Source organism: Amblyomma maculatum, chromosome 2 (assembly GCF_055883805.1).
Source record: "Amblyomma maculatum isolate TAMU_Amacu chromosome 2, ASM5588380v1, whole genome shotgun sequence".
NCBI classification, from domain to species: Eukaryota; Metazoa; Arthropoda; class Arachnida; order Ixodida; family Ixodidae; genus Amblyomma; species Amblyomma maculatum.
The window spans coordinates 18,883,347-18,903,393 of NC_139345.1; the positions used below are offsets into that span (position 1 = coordinate 18,883,347).

At 42.2% G+C, this 20,047-nt stretch overlaps 1 protein-coding gene across 3 annotated transcripts; it reads left to right on the forward strand.

Moving 5' to 3' along the window:
- The first annotated feature begins 182 nt into the window (after nt 1-182).
- LOC146198093 (uncharacterized) lies at nt 183-15,547 on the forward strand. 3 transcript variants are annotated; one of them, XM_084593412.1, is made up of 7 exons: nt 186-375; nt 5,586-5,663; nt 7,455-7,745; nt 9,790-9,881; nt 9,942-10,052; nt 15,124-15,217; nt 15,335-15,547. In XM_084593412.1, the coding sequence occupies exons 1-7, from the start codon at nt 312-314 to the stop codon at nt 15,478-15,480; spliced, it is 876 nt and encodes a 291-aa protein (XP_084449538.1). In that variant the 5' UTR covers nt 186-311; the 3' UTR covers nt 15,481-15,547. The 3 variants fall into 3 exon arrangements, with proteins under 3 accessions (XP_084449539.1, XP_084449538.1, XP_084449540.1); XM_084593413.1 differs by lacking the exon at nt 5,586-5,663 and having other exon boundaries at nt 183-375; XM_084593414.1 differs by lacking the exon at nt 5,586-5,663 and having other exon boundaries at nt 225-375; nt 7,474-7,745.
- The last annotated feature ends 4,500 nt before the right edge of the window (nt 15,548-20,047 follow it).

A 20,047-nucleotide genomic window follows, 5' to 3' on the forward strand; every position in this document is an offset into this window, starting at 1 on the left:
AAAAAGGGCACCATTTATCGTACATGCATTAAGTCAATTAAGCCAAGATTAAGCCCTGTAGCACATGAAAAAGTACAACGTAATAGATGTGCTGGTTGCCTTGATTTTGCAATTTTACTGTGCTCTTCACGCACTTTTTGTCATAACGCTCGTAAGCTTTCGGTTTCGATTTCTTGCAGATGCTTTCACCACGCTTTCACTGCTGTCTCTGGCGCTTCTTTTGACATAGAAAGGCAACTGTGTTGAACTTGTTCCAAGTCTGGACTTGTTGATCCACTTGCTCCGTTTGTTCAGAAACTGATCGGCGAAACATGGCTCTTTCGGTGGCCACGAAGGTGCTATTAAACAATGGAGCCCATCTACCTGCTTTCGGATGTAAGTTCACATAGACATAGGCTTTGAAAATCAAATCAGTCACGCGCGATATTTGCTTCGTTGTGTTCGAGCGTGATGCATCGACTCAAAACCGAAACCGTTGACTACAGTGCACAAGCTTGTTTGTGGTGTTTACACTGTTTACACGTCAATATCGACAGCGTGGAAATCTTGATAGCTGCTGCATCTTTGTGCACGTGCGTCTTGGGTACTCGCCAGTATAAAGACTGCGCGTACAGTATGAGACAGTGGTAGCGTATTTCGAGTTCATGTGTGTACAGCTTGCAGATGCGATTACGATCGAGGCCGCCTTTGCGCATTTCGCATAGTCTGTCAGCTTTGAGCAGGCGGCTTGGTGCCTCCGCTTTATGCGTGTGCAGTGCGGTGGCTCCTTTTCACTTCTTATAATGAAAAGCCGCAGTGAGAGCTGCAGCGTGTTCTTAGCGTTTAGAGGTCATACTGCGTGTCCTCGAGAATAGCTCATCATTATGAAAAAAAAAAAAAAAAAAAAAAAATTGCTTTAGATCTTGCAAATATTTTAGCCTAACGTATTGAAGTAAATGTAAGATCTGAAACGGGGTTCAATATTTACTGTTTTAGAGAGTGTGTAACGATCTGAATGGCTGTTTTGATTCACTAGCTGTGGTGTTGATGGAGGGGGTACATACGTATTTTTCTTTTTCCTGTGCACATACGTATACATATGACCCATACAGTACCCACATTTGTTTTACAATATTTTTTCGGGGCAACCCTGTGATATGTGCAAGCTAAAGAAACTTTTCTATTTTAAGAACCGTAAAGTCACAATCATGTAGTACATCCGATATAGACGAATTAAAATGGCAAATTACACATGCTAAAATATGCGTATGAGGAATTAAGCCATTATATCCTGGGACGCCGGGACCTGGAAGGTCAGAGGCCCCCATTCCCCTAAATCATTTTTATGTGGCTCACTCCCTTCCTCCATCTAATTCATTGCTTCAGTTCAGTTCAGTTCAGGCGTTCAGTCGTGTCCGACTCTTCGTGACCCTATGGACCATGTCACGCCACGCTTTCCGGTCTCTCACTATCTTCTTAACATCACATAGCTTCATCTGCAATGCCTCGAGAATGCCATCTAACCATCGCGTTCGCTGCCTACCCCTTCTCCGGCGACCCTCAACCTTTCCCAACATCAAATCTTTCTCCAGCGACTCCTCTCTTCTCATCAGATGACCAAAGTAGCTGAGCTTTAACTTTAGAATTTGACCCTCCAATGAGCAGTCAGGGTTTATGGTCGACAATATCGACTGATTTGATCTTCTGGCAGTCCAAGGAACTCTTAAGAGTCTTTGCCAGCACCACAATTCAAACGCGTCGATTCTTCGGCGGTCAGCCTTTTTCACAGTCCAACTCTCGCATCCATACATCACAACTGGAAAGACCATAGCACGGGTTATACGGATCTTGGTTGGCAGACTAATGTCTCTGCTCTTTACTAGGCGGTCAAGGCTAACCATTGCTCTCTTTCCCAGAAGCAGGCGTCTCCTAATTTCATGGCTGCAGTCTCCTTCCGAGGTAATCTTGGCGCCCAAGAACAGAAAATCTGTCACAGCTTCCACTTCTTGTCCATTGATGCTCCAGGACTTGATAGGGCAAGACGCCATGATCTTCGTCTTTTTAATGTTCAGTTTAAGCCCAAACTTCTCACTCTCTTCTTGTACGCGCATCAGAAGTCTCTTGAGATCCACTTCACTTTCTGCCATTAAAGTGGTATCATCCGCATATCTAAGGTTGTTGATGCGTTTTCCAGCGATCTTCACTCCAGCTGAAGACTCGTCCAGACCGGCCTTCCTCATGATGCACTCTGCATATAGGTTAAATAGGCAGGGCGACAGTATGCAGCCTTGCCTCACCCCTTTCTCAATCGGAAACCAATCAGTAAGACCATGCCCAGTTCTGACTGTGGCCTCTTGCCCTTCATAAAGGTTCCTGAGGAGACAGATGAGGTGAATTGGAACTCCCATCTCTTGGAGAGCTTGCCACAATCTGCTGTGATCTACGCAGTCAAACGCTTTCGCATAATCAATAAAGCAGAAGTAAATGGGTTTCTGGAACTCTCTTGCTTTTTCCATGATCCAGCGAAGGTTGGCAATTTGGTCTCTAGTTCCTCTGCTTTTGCGAAACCCAGCTTGCACGTCCGGAAGCTCCCGATCCACATACTGCTGCAGCTTACCTTGCAGGATTTTTAACATCACCTTGCTAGCATGTGAAATAAGCGCGATCGTGCGGTAGTTGGAACAATCTTTGGCACTGCCTTTCTTTGGAATGGGGATGTAAACTGACCTCCTCCAATCCTGTGGCCACTGCAGGGTTGTCCAAATCTTTTGACATAATGTATGCAGTGTGTTAACAGCGTCGTGGTTGAGGTTTTGAAGCAACTCAGCTGGAATACCATCAATTCCGCTAGCTTTGTTCTTAGCAAGGCTGGCTAAGGCCCATTCAACTTCACTCTTCAGGATGCCCGGCTCGAGATCAGTAATCACAACCGTCCTATGTTGGGTTTGCACATCCGGGTCCTTCTTGTACAGTTCTTCTGTGTATTCCTGCCACCTCTTCTTTATCTCTGAGGCTTCAGTGAGGTCCTTGCCTCGTTTGTCCTTTAATTCATTGCTTACATTTTTATTTTTTTTGCTGTAGTCCGGACCTCTGTGTTTTCATAAAATTTTACGTTATTGGCCCTCACAAAGTACTAAAATAGGCAAGGATTAGAGAAACTATAGGCATCATTTTGTGCCTTGGGTAAAACAGCGATTTTAAAGATACTAACAGGCTGGCGTAGGTGCCAAGCTGAGTGAACCTCACTGGCTGGTTTCGCTCTGCGCACAAATGGGAGGAAACGCATAGAATGGCCGATATAGTGAACTAGAATAGTGGCCGAGGGGGGATATCGTGCTAGAAAAAATGGCCACCTGGCATACGCAGTGCCTGGTGTCATCGACGATACCAGAACCATGAAAGAGCGCAAACATTATCCTTATTCATAAGAAAGCGGATGCCAAGGACCTTAAAAATTACATACCAATCAGCTTACTGTCTATTACGTATAAGGTATTTACTAAGATAATGGCTAATAGAATCGGGACAACCTTAGACTGCAATCAAGCAAATGATCAAACAGGTTTTCGGAAACGGTGCTCTACTATCGATCATATCCATACCATCAGCCAGGTGACAGAAAAATGCTCGGAATATAACCAGCCCTTATACATAGCAATTATTGATTACGAAAAAGCATTTGACTCAGTAGAAACCTTGGCGGTGATGCAGGCATTGCGAAATCAGGTGGTAGACGAGCCGTACGTGAAAGTGCTGGAAGATATATATAGTGGCTGCACAGCAACCATAGTTCTGCGTAAGGGAAGTAACAAATTTCCCATAAAGAAAGGTGTTCGGCAAGGAGACACGATTTCCCCAGTACTATTCACAGCTTGCTTAGAGGAAGTATTCAGAGACCTGAAATGGGAGCAGTTAGGGATAAGGGTGGATGGAGAATACCTCAGTAATCTGCGATTTGCTGATGACATTGCCTTGCTAAGTAACTCGGGGCATGAACTGCAAAGAATGATTGGTGACCTAGACAGGAAAAATAGAAAAGTAGGGTTGAAAATCAATATGCAGAAGACTAAGGTAATGTTCAACAGCCTCGGGAAGGAACAGCAGTTTACGTTAGGTAGCAAAGCACTGGAAGTAGTAAGCGAATATGTCTACTTAGGAAAGGTAGTAACCGCAAATCCGGACCATAAAAAAGAAATAACAAGAAGAATAAGATTGGGATGGTGCGCATTTGGCAAGCTCTCGCAGATTATGACTAGCAGCTTACCGGTATCGCTCAAGAGGAAAGTATACAACAGTTGCATCTTACATGTACTCACTCACCTATGGGGCTGAAACGTGGAAGCTAACAAAGAGGGTTCTACTTAAGTTGAGGACAACGTAGAGGGCTATGGAACGAAAAATGGTAGGGGTAACTTTAAGAGATAGGAAGCGTGCAGAGTGGCTCAGAGAAATAACTCAAGTTACTGAAATTCTAGTGGAAATCAAGAAGAAGAAATGGGCATGGGCAGGACATGTAGTGCAAAGAGAGGATAACGATGGTCGCTTGGGGTAAAAAACTGGATTCCTAGGGAAGGAAAGCGTAGCAGGGGGCGGCAGAAAGTTAGGTGGGCAGATGAGGTTAAGAAGTTCACAGGGGTCAAGTGGATGCAGCTAGCACAGAACCGGGTTAATTGGAGAAACATGGGAGAGGCCTTGGCCTTCAGTGGGTATAGTCAGGCTGATGATTAGGATGATGATGATGACTTTTGAACTATTTCAACAATATAAAAAACAAATACAAGCAAAATTTTGTCCAGCCCTCTCCCAATTGAATATATACTTCCTGCATCACTGACTGATTATTTTATTGCTTCCTTCAAGTGTCGTAAAAAACAGAGCTCAGACATAGTTTGGGCTATGTCCCTCACATAGCTGAACAATATATACATCGTTTACGACATCCATTTGCTCGAGTGTCTGTCCGTGGTTGCAAAAGTTTTTTTAGTGTTAAGGGTGCCATTCGGCAAGAAACTCGCCAATGGCGTAACTGGAAAATCATTATTGGTCAAAACATTTATAAGGCAACAATATAAAGTTGTAATGCAGTCATCAAAGTCTGATATCAATAGGATATTGGTTCATGTTCCAGAGCAGAGTTTAGACGTTGCACTTGAAATGAGGAAATAATTGTGTTGAAGGGCTGAAAAGCAGTTAGATTGCAAAGTCACCTTAATGATCTTTGCTGCATTTCCTCTTTGACTACAATGTTGTGCTATTGAATACAAAATAACAGGTTTTATGCTGGCCATGATAGATGCATTTTGATGGTGGTGATATAGAAAAGAAATATGTCCATGTGTAAAGGGCCCCAGGCAGCTGAAATAGATGTGAAGCTCATCAGGACAGTGTTTCATGGGAGCATAGCAATTTAGTATAGATTAGTCACCTTTTTAATTGAGAAAATCTTGTATGTGAGCCTCGAATGCAGCTAGAATTTGGTCGAAGTGAAACTATGCAGTGTTCTTTGTGCCCGGCAACTCAGCGGAATGTGTGTGGCTGTTATGAAAGTGTAGTCTTCTTTTCATATATAAGACGAATTTTATGATCTGCCTTGTTGTTGGACCCAGTTGGAACATATCGTATCTCGGAAGCTGCACTGAAGTCCCTTCTGCCAACGGTGCTGCAGAAAGGTTACCGCCTGATCGGTATGTGGCAGCCCTGCCCTGCTGGATTGCTGACAGTTTCTTACGTCAGGAAAAGCTTACCTGAACAGTTTTTTCCAGTAGACCAGTGTAACCATAAACGAGTACGTAGTTTAGCTATAATCATGAAATGTTGGACAAAGCATTGCATGGAGAGAGTATGACTGTTCACTTTTGGACTGTTTGCTTCAGCTTTTCATTATACAGTACCAGATTTTTTTTTTATTGTTGTAATTGCTTTCTTCACTCTATGACACAAATCTTGCTCATTTTGTTTCATTTTTTTACTTGGCTAGTCTGGAATTTATTGTCTTCTGAAGGTAAAATGTAAACATAAGGAAATAAGGAGTAGACTAGACACTGCTACTTGTGGCACATAGAAAGTTTATGAACACGAAGAAGGAAGGAAGAGAAAGAAAGATGAAGCAAAGCGATGGAAACTTGCTGCTCACTGTGCACTATGGCTTTCAAGTTGTGAAAACTCAGAACTAAACGGGAAAGAAATTCTGATGTATTTTGTCCTCTCTCAAGTTGAAGAAGCGACAGCATGGCTGTGCCATCTTGCATTGAGCACCCTCAAAGGGATGCAAAAGCTTTGAGGTTGTGTCTCGGTCATGAACAAAAAGAGCAGAACTATCAGCATGCTTGTTTTCATCATTAGCAGTCTGCTGCATTCATGGCTGATAGGTGTTATTTTATTAAACAGACCTTACAAGCAGTTATGCGTGGGTTGTAACACGTAATGAATACAATGGAGATATAATAGTCAGAAATCTAAACTAAATGTACAGCAATTAAAAAAAAAGTGAGCCTAAGAGAGTATTATACCATATACCAACTGAAAAAAAAAAAGAAAAAGAAAAAAGAAAAAAAAAACGCCGAAGATAATGGCAATGCACGCTGTGATTCATCACTGTCTTGAAAAATGCAAAACTGTGCCACCAGTTTTGTTAACAGTATTTACCATTTTCTCAGTTGTGTCATGACGGTGACACATGACTTATGCTGGGGGAGGATTGGAAAAACAATATATATTGAACAAAAGTTTTCTTATATTTATTATGTCGGAACTTAGATATAAGAGCCTGTATCTACAACTGCAGCATTAGCTTGCCATAACCATGGAGTGAATGTGCAAGAAATTTGATGGCTTACCAGTGTCTTCAAAAGCCTTTCTTTCTTCTTGTTATTTTGTTATGAAACATACTTCTGCAAACAGTTGGGGAATGTAAACCAGAGCGGTGTTCTTAGTTTTTCCTCTAGGTTTATGTAACATTTTGTTATAGATATGCACATTCCTTGGTGCAAGATATGTTTTACCTCCATTTTTCTTCCCTCTTTGTATTTACTGTGATCTGTACAAGTCCATGCACATGCCCCATAAGTGGTTTCAATGGCTGCATGCACAAGTATTCAGTACCGTCAGAAGGAAAACATCAGGTGTACAGGTACAAAAGCAGTGGGTACACATGAAATTGCACTTCATGAATAATTGTAACTATACTAGCTGTTGATAGCTGATTTATTTTGGATTACGTTTTCTAGATTTTTGTTGAATGCCTTATGTGCTCTAAAGGCTTTGTGTTTAAGTGAAAAAGCATTTGAGCTTTTCGTGTGTTTCTGAATTAGATAATTGTTGATGTATATTCATCCCTCATTGTGGACTTCCTTGTGCATAACATTGCCCTGTTAGAAGTGAAGCTCATCAGCAGCTTGCTTGTAATCTTGAAAAAAAAAAAAACTGAGATAAAGCAGATTTCCAAGCGGTGTTGTCCTGACCAACTTTGGCGCCAGACTCGGCGCCCTTGTACAGGAATGAAGCAGCAGTCGTTGCCATACTGCAGTCACTGCCGCAGTATGGACTGCAGAGGTCCGACATCTGGGTGGCTAGCAAGATTCCACCTGTGGCCCAAGGCACCGAGAAGTGCCGTGAATCAGTTCTCGGAACACTTCAGAGACTCGGTGGAAGGCTGGACCTGATGCTGTTGCACTGGCCTGGTGTGCATGGCCGCAAACCTGCAGACCCCGAGCAAGCTGCTCTGCGCAAGGAAAGCTGGCTCGAACTGGAGAACCTCTACAACCAAGGTGTGACCAGCAGAGGAAAATGCTTCTCTGCTAATTGCCTGCAAATTTTTCATGTCGCAGCCATAATGAATGTTTGTTTTGTGTTTGAAGTGCTGTGTACTCGTCCGTTCTGTGACTAGAGCCGTGTGCATTAATGGACAGACCCTGGCACCCCTGTCCGCGCCCAGTGGGAAGCAAGTCCCATCTGTGGACGTGCGTTCCCTCCGTTCTTCGACCAGCCAGTTCGACTTTCACCTTGGCCGACACTGGTCGCATCCTCTTGTCTGATTAATAAACAAAGTTAACAGTACCGCATACGTCTTTTCTACATTGACGATGTGCGAACATGACAGTTTGCAATCTAGCTTCTTTCTTCTTGTTTTGCTGTGAGAAATGCTGAATCTTCTGCAACTAAACTACTGGACTTGTATGGCCCCATTTAATATAATAGCATTAAGGGGGATGGGGTATCAGAGTCTATATCAGCGTCGGAGTTGTGAGCAAAAAATCACAGGCATGGCACTGGCAGCTGACATGGCAGAGCACTGATTCTTCGATGGTTTATGTTTCTCAACAAGATCACATGACATAAGGAAGTTGGGAAGAGCTGCCAATGGCTTGCTCATTTGAGATGGGAAGGTGAAATAAGAATTAACCTTCCAGTGCTCCTGGATGCAGAGTCAGGCACACTACTCCTAGGCCATGCAGGCACGTTCATACAGCTTTTCCTTGCATTCACATGAGTTTACTCCTCCTGTAGAGTTGTCAAAATGTTTATTTTTATTGCGAAAGCAATACTATATGACAGCCAAAGCGAGAGCTCGGGTGGCCGCAGCTACGTCGTGAAGAGGCGTAGCTATGGTCTCCTCATAACAGGCGTAGCATGGTCTCCTCCTCATGGTCTCCTCCTCAGCTATGACATTTGAATTCACGTTGCCCTTGTGCCATGGGCAGGAGCTGCCAACTCGGGTTGCTCCTTTCATATGAGAGGGTGATATCAGAATTAGCCTGCCAGAACAGCTTGCATTCTTGTTACACCTATGACACGCAGGCACGTCCATATGGCTTGGATAAAGCATGACTTTATATGTGGGCTGGTAGCTTACACTCTCTTGTCATACCCTTAAAGGATGAGCTTAAGTGTCCCCAATAATGTAGCACCTTACACTGATAGGGCGTGATAGGGAAATAATGTACCAGGCAAAAGAAGCTTCTGCCATTGCTTTCACAATTAAACTAGGGTTAACCAGAGCTAAACCACAACTAATTTTTCCTTAAACCCTAACTATTAATACAGAGTCAGATAAGGCAGTATATTTTGTTTATTTCTATAGTATCGATATTTGTTTTCTACGTTTTCTTTTCCCTATCATAGTGTATAAATACATAATGTGAAGCTTGAGTGTTGCATACTTGGACTGTGGAATCTTTGCAGCTCCTCAGAATCTTTTCAGCCTTGAGTTTGATAGATGAGCACTAACTGAAAATTCAGCTGTGCAGCATTACGCTGCGATGTTTGTGTCAGTTGCATCTCAAATTGACTAAAGGACTCGTTAAAGGTGCCAGAAAAGTTCTAACCAAATGAGAGAAAATAAGAAAGAGTTAACTGTGGTTTACTTCATTCCTCCAGTTCAGTATAATTAGTAATTGAAAATGAAATGTTAAAGCGCACATGGTCCAATACTTCATTGTATTTTCTACCAGGAAAGTTATTGTCAATTTCAGTGTGCAGCTAATGCATTCTTTTTCAACTCATCGCAGGGCATTTGTATTTTACTGTGATATTCTCTTTATGGACTTGAAAATGGATCTCCAGAGGTTTTAATAAGTACTCCCATTCATAGACACTGGTTACAGCAGAGGTACTACCTGCAGTCCTGTCAGTACACTGCTTCAATATTGAGCTTTTCATAGTAAAGGTTCTGTGTTACACTAGGCTGTCGCATAAATGGTAAGGTTGAATTGTTGGGTCAGAAACCCAAATAGTCAGTATCCAGTGCACCGCATTTGATCTTTCGAGACTTTCATTGTCGGATGACGTCATATAGGACATCTTTGCATGCAGGAAAAGTAGGCACCATTGGTGTCTCCAACTACACTGTCAGGCACCTGCAGGAACTGCTCACATACTGCAGTGTGCCGCCTGCTGTAAACCAGGTGAGCGTTCGTTGTCCAGGGGCTGGCGAGACGTGGGCGAGATATAGCTTTCTTTTGCAGGTGGAGTTTCATCCACACCTGGTGCAGACTGACCTACTGCAATTTTGCAAGGAGCACCAGATTGTTCTGCAGGCCTACTCGTCTCTCGGTGCAGCGGACGGAGTTAAAGCTGTGAGCACTTTCTACACTGCCATTTTCGCAAAATTATTATGCTTAGCATACAGTAAAGTTTCAAATGAGAGGGAACACACAAATTCATTACTATCACTGTGAGTAGCATGATCTCTTATCTTCATGAAGCTGACGGCAGAAAACACATTGAGATATTGGCTCTTGTGCTTCTCTACTTGCAGAGTATACTTCTCAACCTTGTTTGTTCATATTAAAGGCATATGCCCTAGCGAAGCCCTACATGTATTTTTGTGCACAAATATGTGAAGTACTTGAATTCAGCCTGTAGATAAGGTTGTTGAGTGCGTAATAGAACACAGTGTACATACAAAGATGAAGGTCTTGCACACTTGCTTATTCATTGCCCCCTGTACACACACTTTCTAGTTCAATGATGTTGTGAACTGCTGTGTAAAAAAAAAGAAAAATAAAGATAAGAAAGAAAGAATGCTAAATACAGACACAGCACCCATATAATATAGGTTTGCTTTAGGAATAAGTGAAAAGATTTTTGCTCCTAAGTGCTGTGTACTGAATAAAGTTATAATTTCTTTGACTGCAATAGAGGAAAATCTTGCATAGAAACAAAAACTATGCATCTAGGCTGACATTTTGCAGTCACAGCGCATGCCTGTCCTGGTGGTTTTGTTTCTTCGGCAGTTAGTAGTTAGGCTTACCCATTTCCCTAATTAGACCGACGTAACACAGAATCACTTGCTTTACAGGCAGGAAAACTCTGCTGTGGTGAAGCAGCCAGAGAGTGTCATTTTTAAACGTTGTGAAAAAACGGTGATTTGTAACACACGATGGAGTGAGCATTTGTAACCTGAAAAACAAGGCGATAACCACCTGTTCTTCACTGTCTTCAATTATGCAACACTTCAGCCGGAAGCCTTTCTAACATGAAAATAGCTAGCAAGAGACAAAAACACCTTTTTAGTGGGGCAGTTTGGCCGATAGTGGGCTGCTCAAGACACAAGTTAACTCATGCTCTTTGCCAATAATGCGCAGAACTTTCAAATCCTGTGTTCAATCCATCTTTGGTTCGCTTTTTTGTTTTGTGCCTCCACCAATCCTTTCTCCAAGTCAATTTGGCATTGGACAGAAAAATTGGCACAATACGCTCCCCCAATGTGCAAAAACAGTTACACTGCAACAAGAAGGCCCTAAGCAAGCAGTATGCGGTGCCCTGATGCTGCTCAAATGCTTTTACTGGGTGCCTCATTACTCCGTTCATGAGCCGTGTAAGCTGGTACAAAGGCAAAGTCACACTCTGAACTATTAGAGCCACACGTGTGGCTGATAACATTCCTTGCTGAGCTTTTTTCAACGTAGCCTACTCAGCTGTTGATTCTGAGACACCCCAAATGCTCTTGCTGATAAGTGAACGCAGATGACGTGGAAAAGCACTGTGGGTGACCAAAAAAACTCCTTGCTATTCTCGCTGGGCTGTGAGATCCAGGGCGTGGTGATCAGCAAAGCAAACTTTACTGCAGGTTGCCTTATATCGTCAGTGTAGCACAAATGGCGGTCAATAATTGCCAACGTATATATTGACACATTCAGTCAGGTTATCTGTCTCCAATAGCAGTCTCAAAACTGTTGAAAATTGCCTCCAAAACCCAGTAAGAATATGTGTGTGCCAAACTCAAGATGTAAGTTTAAAAACAGTGTCTCCGCATTACAGCTTCTGCGGTGGCCCAAGCACAGGTAAAACAACGAAAAATATCAAATATTCCTTTTATTGCGAAAGCAATACTGCTCGCAGTTTGAGCCTTCAATGTGGAACAGCGGTGACCACCATTGACCTTTGACCTTTAGACGACCCCCGTAGACGACCCCAAGCTAGCAGGAGCTGCCAACTTGGGTCTCACGTTTCACATGGGATGGTTATGTCAGAATCAGCTTGCCAGGACCCTGGCATTCACGTTACTCCTAGAGCCCAATAAGGCACGGTCATACGGCTTGGTTAAAGAGGGGCTTTATATGTGGGCTGGCAGGAGCTGCCAACTTGGGTCTCTCGTTTCACATGGGACGCATATGTTAGAATCAGCCTGCCAGGACCTTAGCATTTCGTTATCCCTCTAGGCCACTAAGGCACATTAATACAGCTTGGTTAAAGCGGGGCTTTATGTGTGGGCTGGGGAAGAAGAAGAAGAATTAGAAGAATGCTCGGTCACCCGCAGCTATTGCTTTCGCTCAATATTCGGTTCAGCAGCGTTGAACTCTTCTAATTTTTTCACTGTCCTCAGCTACATGATGCTGCTTAAGAAACTCTTTTTGAAATGCAGAGCAAAGGGTAACAGAAAAGAAAAACAACTTGTTTAATAATTTTGGCTGGCTGAAGGCTGCTAAGAATAAGTGCATACTTATGCTCTTTGCTGTTAGTGCTTAGGACATGCTTTTCCTTATGCTTTGTGGTGAATCCTTTGTTTAGTTCGTTTTTGTTTTGTTCCACCTCTGTTCCATTACCCATAATGTGCACCAAGTGAAGAAACTCACGTAGAGCTCCCCTGATACTCAAGAATGGTTGCGCTGCCACAAGCGACCAGCTAACAGTATTAGGTTGTTTCCTCACTTTGGAAGCCTTCCCAACACATACAACAAGAAGTAAAAAACGAAAACGCTTTCTTTGTTGATAATTGGCCATTTACAGGCTGCTAAGGGTAGTGGTTTTCTTAGGTTGTTCACCTATTACAGTTAAAATAGGCTTTTTTTTAACTCTGTTGTAAATCTTTCAATGGTTGTTTTGTTCAACCCTCTTTCACCCCTACTTATATTTTGCAGCTAGTGCAAAAACTCGCCCACTACTCCCCTGATGTGCAAGAATGGTTCTGTTGTCTCAAGTGCAAGTTGGCATTATCGTCAGTTACTGTGCAGGCAGCATCGCAAATCGGAATGAGCTTTAATAACGTGTTCACAAGGACAATATGTTTTTCCAGTAGTTGTCTCACACCTGCTGCAAGGCGTCCCCCAGTGCACAAATATAATTTGGTTACTCCAAACGCTAGTTTCAGTTCAGCACAGCATTGCACCTTAACATCACGAGCAGCATCTTGCAGGCCAATAAAAGCTGTGAACTTGTTGGAAGAGAACCTCACAATTTGAAAAGATTTGGTGGAAGAAGTAGTAGAGGAACAAAATAGAGAATAAAATTAAGATTGGATTAAACACAAACATTGAATAAGAAAGATCGAACTCCGCACATTATTTAAAGAGTGTGAGCTAACATGTCTTGTCAGCAGCCTGAAATTGGCCAAATTATCAAGATAACATAAATGTATTTGACGCTTAGTTCATCTTTTACCGTTAGAAAGGCTTCCTTTGGAAGAGTTCTGTAGGTGAAAACAGTGTGGGAACCAATCTTTAACACCTTGTTTTTGTTTACCTTTTTCCCCGCTATGAAATACAAATGACCATCTTTTTGCAGTGTTTGAGAATGACGCACCTCGGGATGTAATTTACCACACAACAGTGTTGGTGTCAACACAGCTCAATTTTGCTGCCTGTAAAGTTGTCTTTTTGCATTATGGCTGTGTAATTAGGAGAATTGGTAAGCCTAACTACCACTTCTTGCATTACAGTAAACCACGTGTTGATGTAATTGTGCTTCTGGAATACAGTTAGCTGTTCTTTTTCAGGAGCATGAGTTCTCAGTTTCATTATGTGCTGAAAACTCGGGATAACTTGAGAACACTGAATTCTGCAAGATATTGACGGTCATATCTTCTGCTCTACAGCTGGCCTCAAACAACATAGCTAGTGTGTCTGCATCTTAGCCAGCTGCTTGGAAAGCTAACAGCCAACCAACTCAGTATAAAGGTTATGTTTAGGGTCGCCACAATACACAGTTCTGGTCACTGGTTTGGCACATTTCTATAGGGAAGCATGTGGACAACTCAGGCTTTGGTAAGGTGAACTTGCAAGCTAGAGCAGTGCAGCTTGAGAATATTGAGGTGTGTGTGGCTCGAGAATTGTTGTTGTTTAGATGTGTATAATGAAAACTGTTGTCATAAGGGACAATAGAGGTAAGAGGAATAGACATTCAGAGTAAAACATGAGTGGAGCTGGGGTGAAAGAAAGGAGAGAAAAAAGTTGCCCTAGTTCAGGTCTCAGGATTAATTTTAGCCACGAGTAGTTCTTAGACATATTCTGACATTGCACGGCATGCGGGTATGCCGTCCTGGTCAAAACATGGTCTCCCAGCCAGCCATGTGCCGAGCAACTTAACACCACACACCATACATGGAAAGCTTCCAGTGCGTCCTTTAATGGACTTGCACTATCATGAAAGGAAGCACACTAGTTATATATTTAAAGTTTCATTTGTGTACGCACACAAATGGCTTGCCATTTGCAAAAACTCAAGTGCAGCTGTATTTTTGTTAAAGCTTGTGTTTCTGTGTGGTGGTAATGGCATTTATTTTTGCACTTCAAAGCAAGCACATTTGAGACAGAACAGACTGCAGTGGTCATATTTCAGTAAGAGCAATGTCCTGGACCGCTTCTGTGTCAAGATTGTGAAAGCTGTTCAGGCTATTTATTCTATTGCTATTCCATAATATCACCTACTGCATTGATAGAGATGTTGCATTGTATCTTGAAAGGCTACATTTCACTTTTTTATAAAGTAGTTCACAAAAGAACTTTATGCACATAAGAGCTTTCCAGAAGTTTTTTTTTTTTGAACATATGAATATCCTAGTAAAAATATTCTCATAATTTGTTCCCATTGGTATGAAGCTGTAATGTTATTGAATGCCAACTTGCCATCATATAACTTGAAAACAGGTCAGTTCTGCCACTTTTTTTTTTTGTCACTGTGAGAACAAACAGGATCACTCGCATAGTGAAATATTTCCTCTATAATTCGCTTGGCACTTACTTTTGCCGTCATACAAACTGCACTTGTGTGTTGTGACAGTAGTTGCAATGCATGTGAGTGCAATGCGAAGAGTATTTGGACTGGGAAAGCTACTGAAGTCATCGTTAAGCTCTCAGATGTTTTTGAGGAAATAAGTTAGGGCAGTCCAGCCTTGCGTTGAGCTCCTACACTGTCGCCTCTCCACAGGTACTTCAAGAGCCAACTATTGTGGAAATTGCTGGCCGGCACCAAAAAACGCCAGCACAGGTCGTTCTACGGTGGGCCCTTCAACTTGGCATAGGTACAGTAGCATGGCATTGACTGGCAGTTAGCGCTCCTCCACTAAACACAAATTCAGAAAACAGCACTGTGGAATAAAGCTTGGTTGCTGCTTCTCATGATTTCCTCTTCTTTTCAGCCATCATTCCAAAGTCGAGTAACGCACAGCGAATTGAGGAGAATGCGCAGATCTTTGACTTCTCACTCACTCAAGATGATATTGCTGCAATCAGCAGCCTGAACAAGAACAAGCATTACTGCTGGGACCCTACACACATTGCCTGAAGAGGGTGAGAAGTGGCGTGAAATGTACTTACAATGTACGAAAATAAAGTCTACTTAGTCTTAGCAATGCTTATGTGAAAGCGTTTTTCTTAACTGCAAAAAGCGAAGTGCCAGCTTATGGAACCACATAAGTGTTTCATTCGTAATGCTAGAACAAGAAAGCTGCTATTAACTGCCATTTGTGCAACAATTATTTGGAAGCACATTGATAAGTTCCATTGCATTCTCCAGCTTCCTAGGCTGATTTAAGGGGAAGCACTCCAGTCTGAACAAATCAACTGCAGTAGCTTGTATCTGCTGGCATGCTTGGTTTTTGGTGTCATCACGTGTGGATGTAGTGCTATTAAACTGCTATTAACTGCCATTTGTGCAACAATTATTTGGAAGCACATTGATAAGTTCCATTGCATTCTCCAGCTTCCTAGGCTGATTTAAGGGGAAGCACTCCAGTCTGAACAAATCAACTGCAGTAGCTTGTATCTGCTGGCATGCTTGGTTTTTGGTGTCATCACGTGTGGATGTAGTCCAGAGATTTGCTTTCTGGATGAAGACACCCTGAGCAAACATTGGGAGAGATGCATGCTATATGCCTCCAAGTATTACTTGCGCGAATCATCTAGGACTGTTCCAATTAACATGCTGAATGCATATGACTTGAAGAATTATACAACCTTTTCACATTTGTAATGCATTTGAAAAATCAACATGCATAATTTATTCATGCAAAGCAACATACTTAGAATTAGCCCTTGGCAAGGAATGCAGTGAAGCAGTCGGTAAACACAGTAGAATTATGAGCATTTATGTGTGGATATTGCATAGATTGGTACAAGCTCATGTCTTTTCTCTATTGCTTAACAGTATTTAGTTTCCAGTGACTCAGCAGGTGACAGGTCACCATCACTGCCTTTCTCATCAGGACCAGTTGCAACAACATATTGACCATCCCTCACACTTCAACTTCTTCAAGATACGTTTTTCAGTAACCCATCAGCCTTGTTTTATCAACATGAGATAATGGTATGGCCTCTTTGCATATCAGATCTGTGGACCAATTTTATATACTATTTGTCCTCAGTTCCTAGTGGGCTCTTCACTGCTGTCATGACTGAGCATAAATGTAGGAGGTGAGAACCTCGTTTTTACATCAGCCATATCCGAGTGTGTATTCATAGGGGCGTAGGTTAAGTAGCCTGCACGATGATATCGATGGCACTGGTGTATACATTTGCTATGTCACAATATTGCAGTCATGGAAGAGTGGCTGCCATACTGTTAGGCACACCTTTGAATAATACGCATTTGAATCAGGAATTGATGCAGATGAGGCTCTCCCAGAGTGAGAAAAGCATTAAGCTAGTTACACTCCGTACTCCCCTATGAAAATTTTGCAGCGTACCACTTCATTTCAGAATCTCGCCGCCTTGACGACCTGAGCAATGACATTATAACTAAAAACCAGATTTTGCAAAAAGCAAGTAAACATGTAGGCTTGGCAGCTCTTTGAGCTGTGCTCACTGCTTGCTTGCTCGCGCTGATCTAGTATATATATGTACATATGGTCGCACAATATGAATAGAGCGATCAGTTCGCTCGAAAAGATGATTCATTCTTTTTTTTTCCGTATTAAAGTCGAAAACTAGTTTTGTACATTATGCATCTAAAGAAATTCTACTCAGCAAACAGAAAAAACGATCTTTGGTACATGCTGAGCAACCATTTATCGAATGCTAAAACTTTCTTCTTTATCATGTTGAGTGGCTCTGCGCACGTTAAAGTTAACTGGTCCACATTTGTGCAATGTTAAACAGGGCAAGATAGCAGATGAGCTAGAGAAAAATGTGTGTAGTAGCAACAGGTAAGAATTAAGGTGGTGAAATGAAAACAAAAGACGGAACATATAGAAATCAGACTGAAAGTTGGCATATTTGAGTATTTTAGCGCAGAGAATCTGAATGTCAAGTAGGCATATGATGCCTCTAGTTGTAGCACTGCTTCTTGTGAAGGTAAATTAAATATGAGAAGCGGATTATGGTGGTGAGAGTTGCACAGTCTCTCTTACCAGCAAGAGAGTATTTCAGCATGCGCACAGCACCACCTAACCCCCTTCCCCAGTAAACATACAAAAAGGCGAAGAAATACATTTGAACAACAAATGCAGAGCCTTCGCGTACGCTTCCTCTGTGTATGCCGGGCACTTCTGTTTCACTGCCCATTTACATCATCCCACCGTCAGAGAAATGGAGAAAAGGTTTAAAAATAAAACCCGCACAGAAGGCGTGGAGGACCAGGATGATTCTATATATATATGTAGCCGCCAGTCGTGGGCAGTATTGAAGATACATGTATCTTCGATACTATCTTTAGATACATTTTGTGTATCGGTATTAGGTATCGTGTGCTGAGAAGGAAAGTATCGGAGTATTGGTATTGAAAATACATTTTTAAAGTATCATGTATTTTGAAGATACTCAATACTAAAGAAAACTTTAAATATTGAAACCTCTGTCAGACTTTGAATTGATGGCGCTCGCTCAGGCGGTAGTACAGGCCCTGAGACAGCTCGGCTTGTAGTATCGCCTGAGTTCCCTACAAATGCCCCGGCCCCTCAGCGTCAACCACATTTCCAGATTCCCTTTCTTTAAAACTGAAGGAGGCAATGGTAAGCAGGTGCTCACGAGGTGCTTTACTTTTGAGCACCGAGTGCGTACCACAAAGCTGCTAAGCCTTTAACAGACACACAGAGAGATATGAACAAAGCGAAACGCAAGGCGAACACGCAGTAGGAATTTCACACATTGCTGTACCTGCTCTTCCCATCCTTTGCCATCTGTCCCCCCTCTCTGCGGCGTTTGATTCTCGCCAAGCAGTGTTCTCAGTGTGCTGTCAGACGCAGTAACTTGTGCACAGCCCAAAACCCCTAGGCTCCGTGTGCCGGCTCTGCTTGGCGGAAAGATTACAAGCTTCTAAGGCCTCAGTCCACCACGATGCAGTCGGCTAACCACGTTCTTGTAGTTACGACGTTTGATGGAAAACAAATTCATCCTCTGTAACAGCACAGGAAACAGGCTTCCACTAGACTTTATTTCTGGAAAAACTATTACGTTCAAAATTTTATGAAATGCACGACATAAAAGTTATGAATGCTATTTTCCAGGTCAGTTCGAATAACAAATTATGCATTGTCAAACCATTTCTTTTGCGAAAAACATTTGAGCAAACCTTCAATGAAACTTGTAAAGATACCTGTATCTTAAAAAAGAAACAAAAACTTTAATTTTTGAAATATGCAAATTGATTGACACCATATTAGCCACTTTCTATTAAAAAAAGAGATACTTCTTTTATCTACAACCAGTTGTAGTTCTCCAGGGATGCTAGTGAACCTCAAGTTTCCTAACTACCTCCAGGATGTTTGAGTCAACGCGGCTATTGTTCATTCTTACACGCTGATAAAAGGCATCTTCATCTAATACAACACTGCAGTGTGCTCGTGTACGTATGTAGAGAAGCTCTTCTCATTTGCGTCACTTTTAGCACGCCTACATCACACTCTTTCCAGACTAAATACCGTTGAGCCATTTTATTTTGTTTTCCTTTGAGCTTTTAACAATATGCAGAGCTTCAAAAATTTGTTATTGCACTAATGGCAATATAAATTCAGTTCTCCAAACGCACGCAGGTTGCACCTTTGTATTTGTATGTATAGCTAGGTGCTCACAGGTCGGTTCGCATGAAGAGTGTTAGTTTAAAGAAATATTTCACTAGGCTGCTTGTGGAAGCAATCGCTTAGCTGTAATTCAATGTGAAGTTCTAATAAGGACAGCTGCCCAAACAATAACTCCCTGCTGGCGTATTCGTTAAGCTCATTCAGAAAAACTATGCTATAGGAAGGCTCTAATGATTCCAGAAAGCATGGTAAAATTTCCTAATTCTGCTAATCGTATTACCACCTTTATTATGTTAGGATTTCAGTGATGTATCGAGGTATTGACAATACAGTACCGAGTATCTGTATCGAAACTCAATTTCGATCCTGTATCTTGTATCAGCATCGGAAATACAATTTTTCAGGGTATCGAGTATTAATATCGAAGATACTTTTTTGAAGTATCTTGCCCAACACTGGTAGCCACGACGTCGGTTCTACATCGTCATTTTTGTCACGTGATTCTATGTGCTTGATATGCAAAAAGCGAGTCCCACGCTTGGATATCTAGATTTAACGTGGATAAACCTCCGCAGTGTTTTGAAAGTGTCTGCTGAAACATCCTATAAGGCGAGGTTACACGCCCAATACACAATAAGTGAGTCCCATGCTTGGATAACTAGATATAACCGGGATAAATGAAAAAGTGTGCTGAAACCCCATATAAACCCTGTATTCTAGAGATATGTTGTTGTTGCGACTGTAGGAAGAAGGAAAAGAAAATGCACAGGCCTGCTACTGGCTCTGTAGCTGAGCCATCTCCACTGCCTCGTACGGACAGAGCAGAAAACAAAGAAAGCAGAAGAGAGAAAGACGCGCGTCGCAACTGCCGTCGTGTGCGGTGACCGCCTACAACGG